General features: G+C 35.6%; 1 protein-coding gene across 1 annotated transcript in view; it reads right to left on the bottom strand.

Annotated features, from left to right (window-relative positions):
• Positions 1-7,591: 7,591 nt before the first annotated feature.
• The window catches only part of LOC123546274 (probable chitinase 10), a 35,627-nt gene continuing 24,800 nt past the window's right edge, over positions 7,592-18,418 (bottom strand). Inside the window, exons 20-29 of the mRNA XM_053550621.1 lie at positions 17,764-18,043; positions 16,769-16,934; positions 15,514-15,766; positions 14,651-14,775; positions 13,622-13,745; positions 12,797-12,982; positions 11,946-12,065; positions 10,843-11,197; positions 9,965-10,141; positions 7,592-8,119 (exon numbers count right to left, since the gene is read on the bottom strand). Of these exons, the coding sequence (XP_053406596.1) occupies positions 7,905-8,119; positions 9,965-10,141; positions 10,843-11,197; positions 11,946-12,065; positions 12,797-12,982; positions 13,622-13,745; positions 14,651-14,775; positions 15,514-15,766; positions 16,769-16,934; positions 17,764-18,043 (2,001 nt within the window). The 3' untranslated portion in view covers positions 7,592-7,904. The remainder of the gene's footprint in view (positions 8,120-9,964; positions 10,142-10,842; positions 11,198-11,945; positions 12,066-12,796; positions 12,983-13,621; positions 13,746-14,650; positions 14,776-15,513; positions 15,767-16,768; positions 16,935-17,763; positions 18,044-18,418) is intronic.

Below are 18,418 nucleotides of genomic sequence, written 5' to 3'. Positions count from 1 at the left end.
TTTGTTGTCTTATGTTTTGGTGGTCTAGGTGTAAGTGTCACTGGGTTGGAGGAGAATGGATACTTAGAAACAAAATGAGCTATAACATGGCCTGTAAACACTGGCTCCATCTACTTTTGGTAGCAAATGAGGTGAGTGGAAGAAAGACCTAATGATACTTCCGAGGTGGCACTAATTTGTAAAGAAAGGCTTCTTTTTGTAACAATTTGTAAACGTATTTCAATTAAACGGGCAATACAATGTTATAGTCATAAATGACTGTAACTTACATATATGTATGAGCGATTTGCATAGATTTACTGTCTTAAGTTAGCACTTTTGACTTGACAAGTTTTGAGAGTAGCGAAATTGAGCCGACTCAAAAAGAAAGTTGAAATAGTTTGGGAAGCATAATTCACTACAAAATAAATTAGGTAGTTTGCTAACTTGTCTATATACATTTTTGAGATACGAGATGAAGCCAGTGCCGCTTGTGTAGGCGTTAAAGTGTTGGAGCCTAGGACCGTAGTGAAGCAGGTATTGAGAAGCTTGACATAAATATTTAACCAACATTATTACAAAATATGAGGTTTGATAATTATAGGGGCGGTTGATAGTGAAGTTTTGAATGTGGCCAACTTTAACAACATCGACACCAACGTTGGTGATAACTATACAACTCTCTTTATTCGCTTAAATTGTTTGAACCACATTACTGTAAATAAGAATGAGATATTACGATAACTCTTTGTTTATAGGTAGTATATAAGATGGAAAGTCCTCGATTTATTGGTAGCTGCAGCTAATTTCAACTTGTTTGTTACTGAAAATAGAGACAAAGGTTTTCGAGTTTTTTTTGTTGTTTTTTTTTTTTTTTGGATTTGGTATGACATTTTTTCACAAAACATGCTTACAAAAACTCTACCTTAAGATTGAATTTCAAGTTGCTTGAATTGGGGTCAATATTATTGTTCCTAAACAAAGAAACAGCTACCGGCAAATGAATTTAGTTCTGATTGAGAAACATTTGCACCAAACTTGGTTATTACTAACGTATATCAGGACTTACCTTAAGAATGTATTTTAGTTTAAACATATTTTATTTCAGTAATACATGAAACATTTACAGAACAATTAATTAAGGAATTGGACAGAAAGCTATATCAGCTTATGGTTGTCCTCTCCTTTAGAATGTATTTTCGGTCGCTAGGATGAAAACAATCAACTGTTTAAAATTTGTTTATACTTACATGGAATTTGTTTCGTACGATGTAGATATATGTGTTCGTCTGTGTTCTCTTTGTAGACAAGATTTATTCCTAGCAGAGAATAACGCTTCCAAGAATTATAAAGATATGCTGTATCTTGATAATAAGATGAAAACATTTGAATTTGATGTCTTAAAAAATAAAACGAATCCCTGCGGTTATGTGTTTCAATTTTTATGTTTTGAGAAATCCCCCAGATTTTGGCCATTATACATAGTACGTCTACATTGTCCGTGTCCGTTGTAAAGGTCTATTATGCTACGCTTAGGATCTGAACACGAGCTATTGATAGCCTCGTTCTGACGACCCTTCCGATGGCCAATCAAAAGCTAACTTACAACATTCCGCAAGCTTAGAAAAAGCCTTGTTTGTTGATATTTACAATTCTTATGTCGTTAGATGCCAGATGGCCGGCTAGCTTAGTCGTTAGGACCTTAGTCGTTAGGACACTTGTTCTGTAAACGAGGGGTCCCGGGTTCGAGCCCTGGACTGACTGCAAATTTTTCTTACTCTTTGACATTCGAACAAGTCGTCTGATTGGTTCAAATAAAAATAGATTTGTGAAAATAAAAATAACAATACTGGAAATCCAAAATATACAGAAGACGTACTTCAGCTTAGTATACATTAAAATGTTTTAAAACATCCCAAGATATTTCTCCTATTTTCCAAACAATGTGTCAATTTTATTAAAGTGTGTATTTAATAGTTATATGCGTCCGGTTTCATTTTAATACTATTATTCAAAAGATTTTACTTCGCAATGTCAAGATTTTTGGACTCAAGTATTGCTATTTTTGTCGTAATGCAGAAAATATTTTGAGAACCTGTTTATTAGTGATCTAATTTGAAAATGACACAACAATTTAACGTTAATCCTAATCACCTTTAGCAACGTCGCACGGAGTGTGTGTGTGTGTGTGTGTGTGTGTGTGTGTGTGTGTGTGTGTGTGTGTGTGCTGGGGGTGGGGGCAGTCTCTTGGTAATTTTCAGCAGTGTTCGCACGACGATTGTACTCGTGTGGGTACGTTTCTCTCACACTGCAGAGCGTGTACGTCGCAGACAAAGACAATACATTGACGGTTGTAGACCATAACTATATTATATACCTTTTAACCTTACTGCATGTGACTGGGTTTAAATATCTGGTCTTTACTATTTTTTATCTCATCGACTGGGTGTATGCGAAAGCTGTAAAACCTTCAGCCTTGCTTAATTTCTACAATGGACTGTTCCATCATTCAATTTGGGCAAAACTATTTATTATTCGAAAGGGTGTTTACTGAAAATTAACTGACTGAATAGCGAACAGTGCAGACCTTGATCAGCCTGCACGGATTGGTCTGCACTGTTCGCAAACTTGCGGGCAAAATCACATGCCAGCTAAGTGCTTTCAACACTTCTGCTGTCTTCCCTCGATATAAGACGTTGTCAAAGCTTAGCTCTTGCATTACGAATTGATTATTTGTTTCAACATAGAGGGCCACTGTAGATTTGTACAAGTTCAGTTATAACTTTCCACTGTGTTCAGTGAAAGACGTGTACATTGTATACACTTAGACTTCTTTTACTCAATCGTGAAACATCGGGTATTTCCGTATTCTCCGGTCTATTGTGTAGCATAAAGGCCGAGGTGATCAGATTGTTCTTTTGCTCTCACCCTTTCAAATTTAACTTTATTTTCATCTTTTGAAGCACATATTACAGAAACTTACTCTTCTCCGCTTGACACTCTTTTCTGATTTAAAAAAAAAATATTGTATTTCATTTCAGAATTGCGTGGGAGAATAAGTATGCTGAATTTGTGGGAGGTAATGCTATACAGTTTGTCAAAATCTAGCTCGTGACACCATTGATTGAGATTGGTTTACTCACGAATATTTTGACACCGGTCAGAAACGAAACCGAATAGTAGAGTAACAGACTGTTATTTGATATTTCAAATTGTACGAGGCCTGTTTATTAGGCCAGTTTACACGAGGACCTCAAAAAGAAAAGAAAATATTACTCAAAATTTATCAAACAAAATATGGCTAAATCTCTGAAAATACATTTTCTCCATAGGCTCATATCAACATTAGAGTCAAATATAAAACATTTATTTTAAGAACAGACTTTATTTCAGAGAGGATAGTAACGACTTGTGCCAGTTTACAGCGTTTTTAAAATCTTTAAATGCTATATTGAACGCTTGCAATGCGTATTAATAATACAGTTACTGATAATTGATTTATTTTTTTTATATCTAATTCTACTGTTTGCTTATGGTCATTCTGTTGTCAAATCATTACCTCAATGTTGTCTCAGATTAGGCATAGAATAAATATATATTGTCTGTAATCTGGCCTTTTTCGAATGTTGATCTGCGATCTAGATTATATTTAATGTTGATCTGCGATTGAAGAATTGGATTTACATTGAATGTCGATCTACGATTGCTGAATTGGATTTACACTGAATGTCGATCTACGACTGCAGAATTGGATTTACACTGAATGTCGATCTACGACTGCAGAACTGGATTTACACTAGATGCCGATCCACGACCTGAGCTTTTTCGAAAAATGCTGAAAAAAGAAATTGCTCTAAAACGAACGCGGAAATCATGCATTTTATTCATGTAACTCAACACTAATGCATGTTCTTTCTTTCACATTGAAATATTAATCACAAAACAGTCACACATTCATATTTGGGATACATGTATCATGGCAGAAATGAAAAAAAACAACATATAAATACTCTCGGCATTAAGTTCCAAACTTTGACAACTTCCATTCAAAATGTGTGACGATGTACTTGTTATTTTTTATAACGTATCCATACCTTTTAAACTGAAATACATTACTATTTTATATATAAATTGTGTGTGTGTATAAAGCACCTCCATGGTCTGTTTGTGTATGGAGCACCTCCATGTTACAATGCACTAAATAGCAGTTCTTCTTTATTCTATATAAAACTGACATATTTCCATTGGTTGCAACACACACCAGGACTCACTTTAAATGTCTGTAACTTACATTTTCTTGAAGAATATTGTCAGTGCTGAATAAAATCAAAAGAAAAGTGGGGTTATGTTTTAAGCAAGAAAAGTTTTTCAGTCAAATACACGAATTGCAAAATCAGCTATTTGAAACCCCAGTTGTCGTGGTGGTGTATGATCCAAGAATCAAAGACAAGTTATTATTTCATTATGAAAATGCTACATACATGTCAAGCATTGAACTGTCATGTGATTTCAACAAAAAGAAAAATGCAATGAAAGTATGGAAAAAAGTCGAAAAAAAATGTCGCACCTTTAACGTTAAATGTCGCAAAAATTTGCCCACCGTTATATGTCGCAACACCAACGCTAAATGTCGCACTTCCTATTTGTCACTATGACTATAAATTCCTTGTGTATATTTACTTTTTTGAGGGAAGAAAAATTAACAGGTTTATGTAACACAAATAATTATCTTAATGTTAAGTGTTGTTACGTATAGCAACAAGCGGGCCTTGTTGGCCCTAGATCGCTCACCTGAGTTCCACACCTTGCTTGAACAGTCACGCAAGAAAAATATTTATTATTTTGTAATAGGGCCAGTGTTTTAGGACAGAAATATTCTGATGTTTCTTCTAACTAAATACGATTTGGTAATGATGTTGTATGTTTGTGGGGGTTGGGTATGGGTGGGGAACGGGGTGAATAACGACACAGAAATCTAAGACACAAACACACAGCACCAAGACAATTAATAGAAAATATAAATATTTACATTTCTGAAGGGGGGTGGGGAGAGAGGGGGTTATGTGTGGGTAGGCGGAAAAGTAGGATAAATTAGGGGAATGAGACTAAACCAAATAATTTTAAGAGACTAAAAGTAAAATACTATCAAAATTCCCGCTTTACCTGAAAAAATGTACAGAGGGCCACATAGGATATTTCTCCGCCATTGAAGCTTGATAGTCACCTTATGACTTTAAATGTAAACCTCCAAACAAAGAAATAGAATCCGTGGCTGATTAATAGAAAACCTTCGTTTTCTACAGCTGGTACAAAACACAGTTAGTCTTCGTGTCGCGTAGTTAAACATCCTGTTGTGTAACAGGCCCGGATCGCGGCCCTAGCCGATCCCCCACCCCCAATCCCACCCTTGTTGGCTTAGTAGTGACTTATACGCATCTAAGTTGCACCCGACTATTTTGGAAATAATATTTTCTCAAAATGTAGACCCAAAACGCCCCAGAGGCGAACATCCATGTTTTCGATTGAGCGGAGACTGTAATGATCATTATGAACAAAATGTAGTAAATCTGAAATGTATATAGGACAATCTCCTCTTTTACTTTTGTACACTAATAATGAAATATGGTATTTGCACCTGTTCTCAAAAGATAGAAGTTTTGAATTTCTTAATACTTCATCAAAGTTGCTACACTTTAATTTTGTAATTATTTTTATAGCGCGTCTCTGCAAAGATGTAATTTTATCAGTGTCCGATTTATGACAAAGTCCCCAGACATTGCAACAATACTCCATGGTTGACATAATAGATGCATTGTAATACAATAGTTTCATCTCATCTGTTAAGAAAAATGCAATTCTTCTAAGTAGAGCAATTTTTGAGTTTAGTTTATTGGCCACGGTACTAACGTGGGATTGCCAAGACAGTGTTTCATCGATATATACACCTAGAACTTTCTGACACTTCACATTTTCAATGACCGAACCGTCTAAAATTAACTCAAGTTTTTAGTATGTTTTATTTTGACTCTAGAGCTCAATACCATACATTTTGTTTTTGAAGGATGAAGTGACATGTTATTTATTTTACACCAATTATGGACACTATTTAGGCTATACTGAAGTTCAGACTGAATTTTTGTAATACTGTCGGCGGATTTATGTAGGGTGGAGTCATCGGCATATAGATCAATGTTGGTATTTGAAATTAACGCCATGTCATTGATATATATCAGGAAAAGAAGGGGACCTAGCATGGATCCTTGCGGGACACCTGATTGTACTGTCATTCTTTTGGAATGTAGCTTCTTTACTTCTAGAGTCTGTGTTCGATTAGCTAAATAAGATTTAAATATATCCAATGTTCTGTCTGTAAAATGGTAAAGTTTCAGTTTATAAATCAGTATTTCATGATCCACCATATCAAAAGCTTTCCTTAAGTCAAGAAAGATAGCCCCTACATACTTCCCATTGTCAATGTCTTTTAGCCACGTTTCTATTAGATATGTTAAAGCAGTCTGACAGGAGTGGTTAGGTCTGAATCCTGAATGATTTTTGTGTATTATATCTGTTCGTTTAAAGAAGTCCTGTAACTGTGTAGCAATGTGACGTTCAAATATTTTAGATATTGTATTAAGTACGGAAATAGGTCTATAGTTTCCTGGGTCTTGTTTGTTACCTGACTTGAATTTAGGAATAACCCTTGCTTCTTTTAATTTATCAGGAAAAGTACCATTGTATATACTATTATTTATAATAGATGCAATTGCAGAAGTAATATGATCTCCACAATATCTCAACAATCTTGGTCCGATACCGTCAAGACCAGTAGATTTTGATAAGTCAAGTTTGTCAATGATATTTTTTACATCTAATGGAGTTATGTATTCAATATTAAACTGTACATGGCGCAATTTCGCATCTAAGTATTTTTGAAGTTTTGTGAAATTTGTATCAACTAAAGGTATTTTTGTAATTATATGGGATACATTTACAAATGGTAATTAAGGGCATTTAATATTTCCAACTCATCAGTTACGACATTATCGTCAATTATGAGTTTATTAGGAATATTAAGTTGTTGGTTTTCTTTGTCATTATTGGTAATATTCTTTAGATTTTTCCACAGATGTTTAGGGGATTTATTATCTTTTACAGCGTTGTTATAAAAAGTTTTCTTACTTTTCCGTATCATAGAAGATAACTTATTTCTAGTTTTCTTGAAATTTTCAAAGTCTTTATGCTTCTAATAGTAATTATTTTTCTCTTTTTTTCTCTCACATAGTCATATCTTGAAAAATTCGGAAAAATATGAGCCGCGCCATGAGAAAACCAACATAGTCGGTTTGCTACCAGCATGGATCCAGACCAGCCTGCGCATCCGCGCATTCTGGTCAGGATCCATGCTGTTCGCTTTTAAAGCCTATTGTAATTAGAGAAACTGTTAGCGAACAGCATGGGTCCTGACCAGACTGCGCGGATGCAAACCCACTATGTTGGTTTTCTCATGGCGCGGCTCATATGATAATCTCGCGAAATGAGGTCTCCTCATTTGTGAATGGGAGTATCCTTCCACGAAAGGATTTTCAGAAACTTTAAAACATGAGTACACAGATAGTTTTTCAGTAATACTTTTGATAAAGTTTATATCAAAGGATGTCCTAGAAGTAATAAGAACAATTACAACTGGCGTCGGTGCTATATGTTTGAATAAAATTTTCATCACATTAGACAATATCTATTAACCTTTAGCCTGCTGGCGGCAAGTGTTTTTGCCTTTGCGACCAGTGCAGACCATGATCAGACTGCACGAATGTCCATTAATTCAGTCAGTATCTTTTTGGTAAGCACCCCGTTTAACAGTTAATGGAACTGTCCAAATTTAAAAAAATAGACAGGTTCATTATAGAAATGTAGCAGTCTAAGGGTTAAAAGATATACTCCTCATCTGAATCACTGTCGTCCGTATCCGTTTCAATGTCTCGGATATCCAAATCCGGGTCAGTCGAGTCCGTGTCTAGATCTTTAAAGTCCGAATACTCCGAATTCGAATTTCGCGAGTCCAGACCTGACAATTTCATATCCAGTTTCCTCAAAAGTGTTTCTAGCGCTGATCTTTCTGGGTCAGAGGCGGCCTTCAATGCTGAAATAAAAAAAAGCTTCTTTAGTCTTAAAGGATTTCCCTAAAGATACTTGCATAGTATAACAGTCTATGAGCTCAAATATGTACCCGCTCTGTTACCGGTGTATGGTTGCTGTAGTCAATCAGTTGAAATGGGCAATCCGAAAAGAAATCAGAAATGATAAAAGACAGAGTTTTTTTAATTCTAAATGAAAAAAAGAAGAAATGTTTGTTTATATTTGTTTCTTTTTTATCAATTAACGAAATAAAATATACACTACTGACAGGGAGACCTGCAAGGTTTTCAGTATACGTTAAAAAAGATAAGGGACGGTACCCTTTACAACTACAATGATTTGTTTAGAACTAACTTTTACATGTTACCACATTTCAACAGTTCTTGAAAAGTTGCTTTTCACAAAACCATAAAAGCTAAAAATAAAATGAACAAAGTAACGCGAGCAAAGACATTATCAAACATGTATGGGGTGCTACAAGTCCATGCACAAAATGTCAATGTAAATTAGAAGCTACTTTCAAAATAATTACTTGGATATATTTCCGAGAAAACAACAAACTTATGTTAATATATCATTTCTCTCTTTTTTTTCATTTCAGACATGCTTTTATTACCCCTTCCCCAAATAAACTAACACAAAACAATGGCTTTTCAAGTATATTTAACCTTTAGCCTGCTGCCGGCATGTGATTCTGCCTTTGCGACCAGTGAAGACCAGCCTGCACATCTGTGTCTGCACTGTTCGCTATTCAGTCTGTAAGTTTTAAGTGAACACCCCTTTGAATAAGAAGTGATATTGCACAAATTGAAAGATGGACCAGTCCATTTTAGAAATTTAGCAGGGTAAGGGTAAATAAAACTGTCTACCTTTCCGTTACATTTCTAGACAAGAGTTTATAGTTATTAATGCAATTTATTTAATAGAATATTCTACATTTGAGGTTTATAGTTTATAATGTATTTCATTTAAGAGAATATTCTACATTTGAAGTTTATAGTTTATAATGTATTTCATTTAATAGAATATTCTACATTTGAGGTTTATAGTTTATAATGTATTTCATTTAATAGAATATTCTACATTTGAGGTTTACAGTTTATAACGTCACATACCGACCCGAGAAACATACTGGAATCGCCTATTTTTTTTTATTGTTTTTTGAATTGGTACTTGTTAAAATATATCGACAATGTTAAGTAGTACTAGTGATAATAATAGTAGCATTTTACCGGCTCGTCCGATGTTTCTCTCGAACTGGTACTCGTTGAAGGATATTCAAGTATAGTACAGGGCAATGCTATGTATACAGTTTATAATACATTTCATTTAATAGAATATTAGCAGAGTATTGACATCTTACGTGCCGTCAGATATGCTAAAAATCATATTTATTATTTGAGCCGCACCATGAGAAAACCAACATAGTGCATTTGCGACCAGCATGGATCCAGACCAGCTCAGGATCCATGCTGTTCGCTAACGGTTTCTCTAACTGCAATAGGCTTTGAAAGCGACCAGCATGGATCCAGACCAGCCTGCGCGGATACGCAGGCTGGTCTGGATACATGCTGGTCGCAAAGCCATTATGTTGGTTTTCTCATGGTGCGGCTCATTTATAATTTGTCTTTAACAGTTAGATTCTTAGTTACAAAGTCGAAGTTTAGTGTAACAAGTTGTAATTGAAACAATACTATAGATATACATATATATGTATGCATGTATGAAGCCGATGAATGGCTCTAATGTAAGTAAGCTAGCAAACCTGGAGAGGCATAACTTTTCGATGCATAGCTAGGAATATGAATAGGAACGACCGTTTGTAACACCCTGTACAAGATCTACTTACTTCTTTTCGTTTGACAGTTAGCCCTCCACGGAAAGTCACAGTTTTTAATTTGCTGATTCCAGTGAGTCCCTGGTGCGCATGGTCGTATAACTGGGCTTCCGTGCAAGCACGTTACAAACTTGGCACAGTTGGAAGGATCGCCATACATGTAACCTGTAGGTTTGATCTTGCACATCTCTGAAAAAATGACAAGTCACTACACGCAATCAATTTTTCAAGACATTTAAAAAAGAAATAGCATCATTACTGTTTTTCTGCAACATACTAGAAGACCATTTTGTACACATTTGCTGATTAGAACAAATATGTGTGTGTTTTTTTAAAACATATTACGAGAATAGAAAGTATTATTAGGTTCAGCCTTAAATTAATTACAATCTCCTAAGTTTAATATTCACGAAAGAGCTTGTAGAAACAAAATTAAACGAATTGCTGTCGTTTATATGAAACGCTTCAGTTTCCCGGAGTGTTATAACACTTTTTGCTATAAATTATTTCTTAAATATGGAACGGCATCCCAAGCATATTTAAACTGTCCCGCCTTCAAATCAAGACTTTTATCTGTGTGTCATCAGGCATTTCATTACTATTAGCATGAAACAACTTTTGATTAATGTTGAAGAGCTTTTGTTCCTCGCGCTCTATTCAACAGTCTCTGTAGCGGAGGCAGGTACCCATGTCGTAGTCGTGAAGCCATGCGGCGGGACTAGTCACGCCCAAACTTTCCTCCCACTTGAATAGCCTTGTGTTTACACTATACAAGCGGCTATGCAATTGTTTGTCGTGCTAATGATATATATGCTTGTTTTCATAATTTAAATACTAGTAATCACTGATTACCATAAGTCGCCAATATATATTTCCACATGTTTACATACCTTCTGGGCTTGTAGCTGATGGAGGCGCAGCTGTCTGCGGAGGTCGTTGTGTCGGTGCTGCGGTCTGAGGCGGGCGTTGTGTTGGTGCTACGGTCTGAGGCGGGCGTTGAGTTGGTGCTGCGGTCTGAGGTTGGGTTGGCCGCGCATCTGCGGGTGGCCATTGTGTCTGAGCAGCAGGATGCTGGTTGTAATCGTCCTGATTATCGTTCCAAGACTGAGAGTTCCCAGGTTTACTCAGTTCTGATTGTATGCGCTTCATCAATGGGTATTTCTCTGAGCATTGCCCATTGAAATCATCCAAGTCGATAGCCCATACCATAGCTCCTCCAAAACCATGATCCTTTATATATTTAAGCTAAAATGCAAACGATAGTTATTATTTTACTGCGCGAAATTTGATAACAGAAAGGTAAAATTATAGTTTTGATCTGGCAAATCAACAATTATTGAATAATCGCAGTTGGTATGAGAGGAATGGATTTAGTGTACCAAATACAAATCCTTTCCAGTAGCCCATCCCTCCCCAAAAGAGAAGTGATAGTTTATTTGTTTTTAATGCTACACAAATGGAAAATTCTGGCTACAACTGAAATTTTCAAATTACTATTACTATGGCAACATCTGAATTACCCATGTTGTGGCATTTCTTTAAGTCTACCAATTATATGACAGATTAATATTTTTCCTATTTGAAAATATTCAGAGCAATTAAATAGTATAGATAACTGATTACTTTCACTCTTTTTTAAGGAAAGAAATCTTGAGTTAACGCGGCGATCCCATGCTGCTAACACACCTGTTTATCTAGCGCGATTTATGGTAAAAGAGACGCAAGAGAATTTCGGCCCTTCAGTGCATAATTAAAATATCTAGCGCGATTTATGGTAAAAGAGACGCAAGCGAATTTCGGCCCTTCAATGCATAATTAAAACAAGTCAAAATAGCATGCGTGTTTATTTCATGATATTGAATCTGCAGAATTCCTATGGATACGTTCATATCTTCACCCAAACAAGTGGACAAGGGCAACAGCCAATCCCCAGTGGATCTGCATAATTAACCCTACATAAACTGTGCAATCTTGTCATGCGTATTATCCTTGCCTTGTGCGAAAAACTCTTTTCGTCGTCATAGCCAATCCATTGATTACCGTCCACCAAATACGGCACTCGATGTTCTCCATTCCACTCGCGTGTGGCTCCATCTTTCAGTATCTGGCAAACCTGAAGAGTTATGCGTTTATTTTTTTTTACTAAATCGTCACTTCAGAAACTTACTTCCAGTTATGACAGGCATGTCTAAATAATACTTTTACGTCCCACCATGTGTGATTTTATACATAGTTTACTTAATATTGAATTTTAAAATATGTATATATTACAACTTTGATAAAACTCCTGCCACCGAATTTATTCACTCCATATGATATTTCTTTCAATGTATGGTAGTATGACAGTAAACAAACAATATGCTTGATTAAAATAATAGTTAGAGCTACTGAAATCATCATGCGCTGGTTGTTTAAAAGTTATTCTTCTTGTAGTGCATCTGGGCTTTTAGTTTTTAAGGAGAGGATAAAAGATATTTCCCGATCATTCAATATCCGTTTGAAAATAAGATTTGTATGTCTGTGTACAAAATGAGTTTTAATGATAATTATCGTTATTATTGACACAATATTTTTGCTAGTTAACTTGTAACTCGGCTGTATAATCAGTACATGTAAACACAAGTAGCTTTAACCGTTACCCTGCTAAATTTCTATAATGAACTTATCCATCTTTTAATTTCAACATTACCATTAACTGTAAAAAGGGGTGTTTACCAAAAAGATACTGACTCAATGGCGAACAGTAAAGATCTTGATCAGATTGCACAGATGTGCAGGCTGATCATGATCTACACTGGTCGCTAAGGCAGAATCAATCGTCTCCAGCATGATAAGGGTAAATACCTCGTAGTATGCCAGAAACCCTGGTTGTCCAGTGAATTCTCCCTTGTCTCCTGGGCCATTAATTTTGGCACCAAAATCATTTTGATTTCGGTCAGCTAATTCATAGTTTCGGCCGTACAATGCTAGACCAATTATCAACTTTTCTGGAGGAGTTCCTTTTTCTACCCAATATCTTGCTGCCCAGTCCTAGAACAAGAAAATATAACATTGTCATTAACTTTGTTCAATTAACGTTTGCTATTTACAACATTGTTGTTGTATTTTATATCTATGAAAAATCTTAAACGTGTATAGCAAAATGTCGATATAAACCATTATTCACGACAGGATTAAGTTTTTAACAGCTCCAGATCTTACAGAACTAAACAAACGTACAACAGCTTGTAAATGAGCGCTGCAGTGTTAAAACCAACGTTAAAACAACGATCATGATTATATGAGCCGCGCCATGAGAAAACCAACATAGTGCATTTGCGACCAGCATGGATTCAGACCAGCTTGTGCATCCGCGCAGTCTGGTCGGGATACATGCTGTTTGCTAATAGTTTCTCTAATTGCAATAGGCATCCGCGCAGTCTCAAATGCACTACTGTTGGTTTTGTCATGGCCCGGCCCAAACAGGTTTCTGCACTTGCATGCAACTGATGAGCGATCAGTATGGATCCCGATCAAACAAAAATCGATCCATACTGTTTGCAAAATCTCTGGCGTTTGTTTTCGCACAGCGGCACCGCCTTCTTTTTTATTCTTCTTAAAATGCTGCGACATCTTCATTTGACTTTTCGCAAATAACATTTATCTATTTATGTCAAAATTTTTACTAACCGTATTAAGTTGTCTTTGATCACCCATTTCATCATGCCTTGCATATAGTGGACTGTTGTGTCCCACCGTCTCGTCCCAGTGCCCGTGTAGGTCGTAAGACATGAGATTTATAAAGTCCAGGTACCTATTACATAGAACCACGAGATTCCGTAATCATTCGTTATGAAGTTCACCAAACCAAAATGCAATGATCGCTTTACATCAGAAATTGTAAAATCGTATTACCTCGATGTTGAATTTAACAATGAGAAACCGTGCTGAGGCTAGCGTATCTTATGTAATGAAGAAGACATTGCACTTCGTAAAAAATTTAACCAACGTGGACGTCGACTCTGACACCGGGGCGTGTGCAATAGCCCTCTTTGTCAAAAAAAACCCCAAAAAAACTTGAAATATTCGGTTGAAAAACTGCATATAAATCTATGTTTGTTAAGATTTATATGCAGTTTTTCAACTACGGTGCCCCTAATGTGACATGTTACACATATTTTTTCCAATAAGGTAATGTGAGACTTTTTTTTATTTCGTCTAAACGAAATCATTTCGTTTAAACGAAATCATTTCGTTTAAACGAAATAACTTATTTCGTTTAAACGAAATCATTTCGTTTAAACGGAATAATCATTTCGTTTAAACGAAATAATCATTTCGTTTAAACGAAATAATCATTTCGTTTAAACGAAATAACTTATTTCGTTTAAACGAAATAACTTATTTCGTTTAAACGAAATCATTTCGTTTAAACGAAATAACTTATTTCGTTTAAACGAAATCATTTCGTTTAAACGAAATCATTTCGTTTAAACGAAATAAAAAAAGTCTCACATTACCTAATTGGAAAAAAAGTGTGTAACATGTCACTTTAGGGGCACCGTAAAACATTGACTTCATTAGTTCACTTTCAAGTGTACATAATGTCTGTCATAGCCGGCTGTTGTCTGTAAAGCAAATCTGAAAAATCTCACTGTTAAATCAATTCAATGTCATGTAAAAGAAATAAGATGATTGCAAGACAAGTTTTGATCTTACCTTGCCATTTGGGGTATATCGTAGGCTGGATCAATGTTGGATTTTCCGGCGGCGACGGCGGCGGTAAGTAGAAGTCGTGGCTGATAAGATTCGGTTGCATCTCTGTCAAACTCGTTACTCAAATCCTGTACAAGTTATAAATAACAGTAAAAGTGTAAGACCTTTGGAAACGCTGTCTTAGTTAGCATTTTTATTGTGTTCAAAAACTCATTTAAGTACAAATATTTAAATAGTGTTACTCAAATCCAAACAAACGGATAATGCACTTATATACAAAAATGAATTTTGATTCTATTTTTTCTGACTGACATAAGGCAACACTCATTAATCTGTGCCGATCAAGATCAGGACTGGCACCAGTCGTTAGAGTCCTTTAAGATAAATATATATGCCATAAAATCCTCTCAAATACCACTTTCTGAAAAAAATAACACTATCTCTTATCTTTGACTCTAACATTAGATGAACCTACAGAGAAAAAGGTTTTCTTAGAAATTTACAGTGTCATTACGAAGAAAGAGATGATCTTTAATTACAGATTACTTGATCTCAACAGACGTTGTAAGTCGATTCAAGATCGGTTATCTAACTTTATCAATTCTGCTATAATTGGAACATATCTAACAAGGTCACGTCATAGTGGCGTCTATTTTACAAAAAAAAAAACAACAACAACAACAACAAAAAAACAAAGTACTATCCTTTTTAAAAAAGGAAACATTACAGAATAAACAGAATTAGAAATATTCTCTTTTCAATAAGAGTAACTATGGAACTTTGTTGTTGCTTTTTCTTTCTTATTTGAAAATTAAGCTCATATTGTTTAATACATGTAAAACTTTGGATTTTATAGTTAAAACTACCTTCAGTAACTCAATAAAATTTTCTCTATCCTCGGGCTTTCCTCCTCTTAGAGCAGGATATTCCCAATCAAGGTCTAGACCATCGAAGCCATAGCCTCTAAGAAATTCCACAGAAGATTTGGCGAATTGTTTCCTTTTGTATTCATCGGATACCATGTCTGAATAAACCTTACTACCCGCATTCCAACCACCAGTAGCGACCAGGGTCTTCAAATTTGGGTTTTGACTTTTTAGTCCATTGAACTCAGCATACCTTTCAATTAAACATTAATTTCATACACAGCGATATCCAAATTACAACAACAATTAATGTATACATGTATGTATTATTTAAAAATACCCAACTGCCTTTAGGTAAACATTATTTTATACTTGCCCATAATGCACATGTTTTAGAAACTGTGCACTACGTTTGTAGATATATTTAAAACGTCAGTCATCGCTTTATATGGAGCGTCTAAAATATTTTTAATATAGTCAATAACTAAAACAAAATATCAATAAAATGACCTATAAATCATTTTTATAAAATCATAGATAGATTTTAATGTTGTTTTATATTAATATATTGTTATCATTAAACTTCAGCTATCTAGATCTATGGCGTTGATAACCTTTGACTTACTAGTATTTCTTAATAAATACCAAAATGTTAGTCTTTGTACTTGTTCAAGTGTAAATTACCATCCAAATCATTTTCATTGCATTTTCTAATGTTTCCCTACGGCACGTGATACTGAAGAACTGTAGACTGGGAGATGGTTTCATTTTTCATTAATATTCGCGAGTGGAGCGACGTGTCTGAACTAAAACACTTGGTTAATATGAATGTCCTTTCTCTCTGCGAAAATTACATAATCTACATTAGTTAAAAGCAGTCAGAAATACTGAACTTATTGAATTTCATTTTTATTTACAAATCCTCAAAATAGAACTTACAAAATGTCCTTGTCACAATATATGAATATGAATTTGGTTTCTATGCGACACATTTCTAGTACATAATTGAGCCGCGCCATGAGAAAATCAACATAGTGGCTTCACGACTAGCATGGATCCAGACCAGCCTGCGCATTCGCGCAGTCTGGTCAGGACCCATAGTGTTCGCTAACGGTTTCTCTTAATTGCAATAGGCTTTGAAAGCGAACAGCATGGATCCTGACCAGACTGTGCGGATGCTGGATCCATGCTTGTCGCAAAGCCACTATGTTGGTTTTCTCATGGCGCGGCTCAATTCATTACGACAATAACTTACAAATCTTCATCATTCCATTCCGTTAAGGCCAACTCATTGTTCTCCAATTTAGCAAAAGAATAGATAAGATGAGTACAAAGATTGGGATCAATGTCTCTTGGAAGATACTTCCCTGGTCCCGGACGGTACTGAGCCCAGTTTGTGAAGTAACACACTGTTTTATACTCTGAAACATAATGGCAGTTTGAATAAAAAAACGACACAATCGATTTCCTGGTTCTGACCATAACAGCTATTTAATGGAAAAAAAATGAATTTGTTGATTTCAATTTTTGTACTTGTATAAATGCATCTAGGATTTCTATTTGTTCACTAAGCTTAAACATCGTATATATATTGTTGCAGCTATACGAAATCTACGAAAATTAGTTCTTAAGAATAATAATGATTTTACAGTAGAACAATGTTTTCGTCAAAGTTTAACCCTTTTACCACTTTTTCATGAAGGCCCTTGTTGTAGAAAAAAATTGGATAACCATTAAAATTCAATCTTGTGATTTCCTTATGTCACCGGGTCAGTCAGATAAGAAAATGGGTTTAACTTTTAGCGTGCTGGTGGCAAGTGGTTCTGCCATTGCGACAGTGCAGACCATGATCAGCCCTTTCGAATAATAAATGGTACTGCCCAAAACGTCACGCCGACACAATTAAAGGTCATATGGTGACTTTCCAGATTTCCGTGGTAGAGAAAGACCAATGTGCCTCTGCGTGCATCTTTTAAGCCACGGGTGGGCACCTTGGTAGACCCATCGGCTTTCTGGTAACCAGCTGAATGGCTTCCTCACATGAAATTATTTTAATAGAGGTTTCGAACCAGCAACAGAGGAGGAAAGTAATTCGGAGCCGGCGATCATGGACCTCCATAGCCCCATTAAAATGAACGAGATCATTATTTCAAAACCTTTACCGTTGCAAATATAACCTTATATTTTCACTTTTTTTCGTTGCCTGTCTTCACAATGAAAATGTGGATCTAACTCTTTTTTTACATTTACCCATATTATTCTGTTCTTCAGAATCTTGGTTCCAGTCTTCGTCTGAATCTTGATTCCAATCGTCTGCCGCTGTGGTAGTAGTTTCTATGTAGTAGTCTTCTGGCATATAATCTGGTATATACTCTCCTAATTTTTCAGCCATAAGGCTAACCAAAGGGAAACGGCGTTCCGGATAAGAACGGCGATTCGAATACGAATACGGACAGAGGTTATCGAAGTCATCCAAATCCAGACTCCAAACCATAGCTCCACCATAGCCCTCTGCTTTGATAAATTCAAGCTAAAAAGGAAAAGAAAAAAAGAACCGTATGTATTAATGAAACGCAAGTGCCGCTTGTATTTTGTTTCGATGATTAGTCTGCCTATTTAAGACGAGAAGGGAAGAAGCCACTTTTTCATTTTGATGAATAAGGGGTCGAACATGAATCAGCGTTGAAGTGCACACATTTAAATATAAGAAACTGGTCGGAACGATTTCATATACATGTAGTGTCTGTAATCAAACATTGTATACAAATGACTTTTTATTGCAACGGAACCAGAATCTAACTGGATACCCGTATAAAATGATGTTTGCAGTAATGAAAATCAACAGGAAAAATGAAACTGAATCAGTTTTGCGGGCTATAAAAAAAGTTCCCCTTACTTTATCTCA

The sequence above is a fragment of the Mercenaria mercenaria genome, chromosome 9, assembly GCF_021730395.1.
Source record: "Mercenaria mercenaria strain notata chromosome 9, MADL_Memer_1, whole genome shotgun sequence".
Taxonomy (NCBI): Eukaryota; Metazoa; Mollusca; class Bivalvia; order Venerida; family Veneridae; genus Mercenaria; species Mercenaria mercenaria.
Note: the sequence above shows the minus strand (reverse complement) of the source record. Positions and strands in the feature narration are given on the sequence as shown.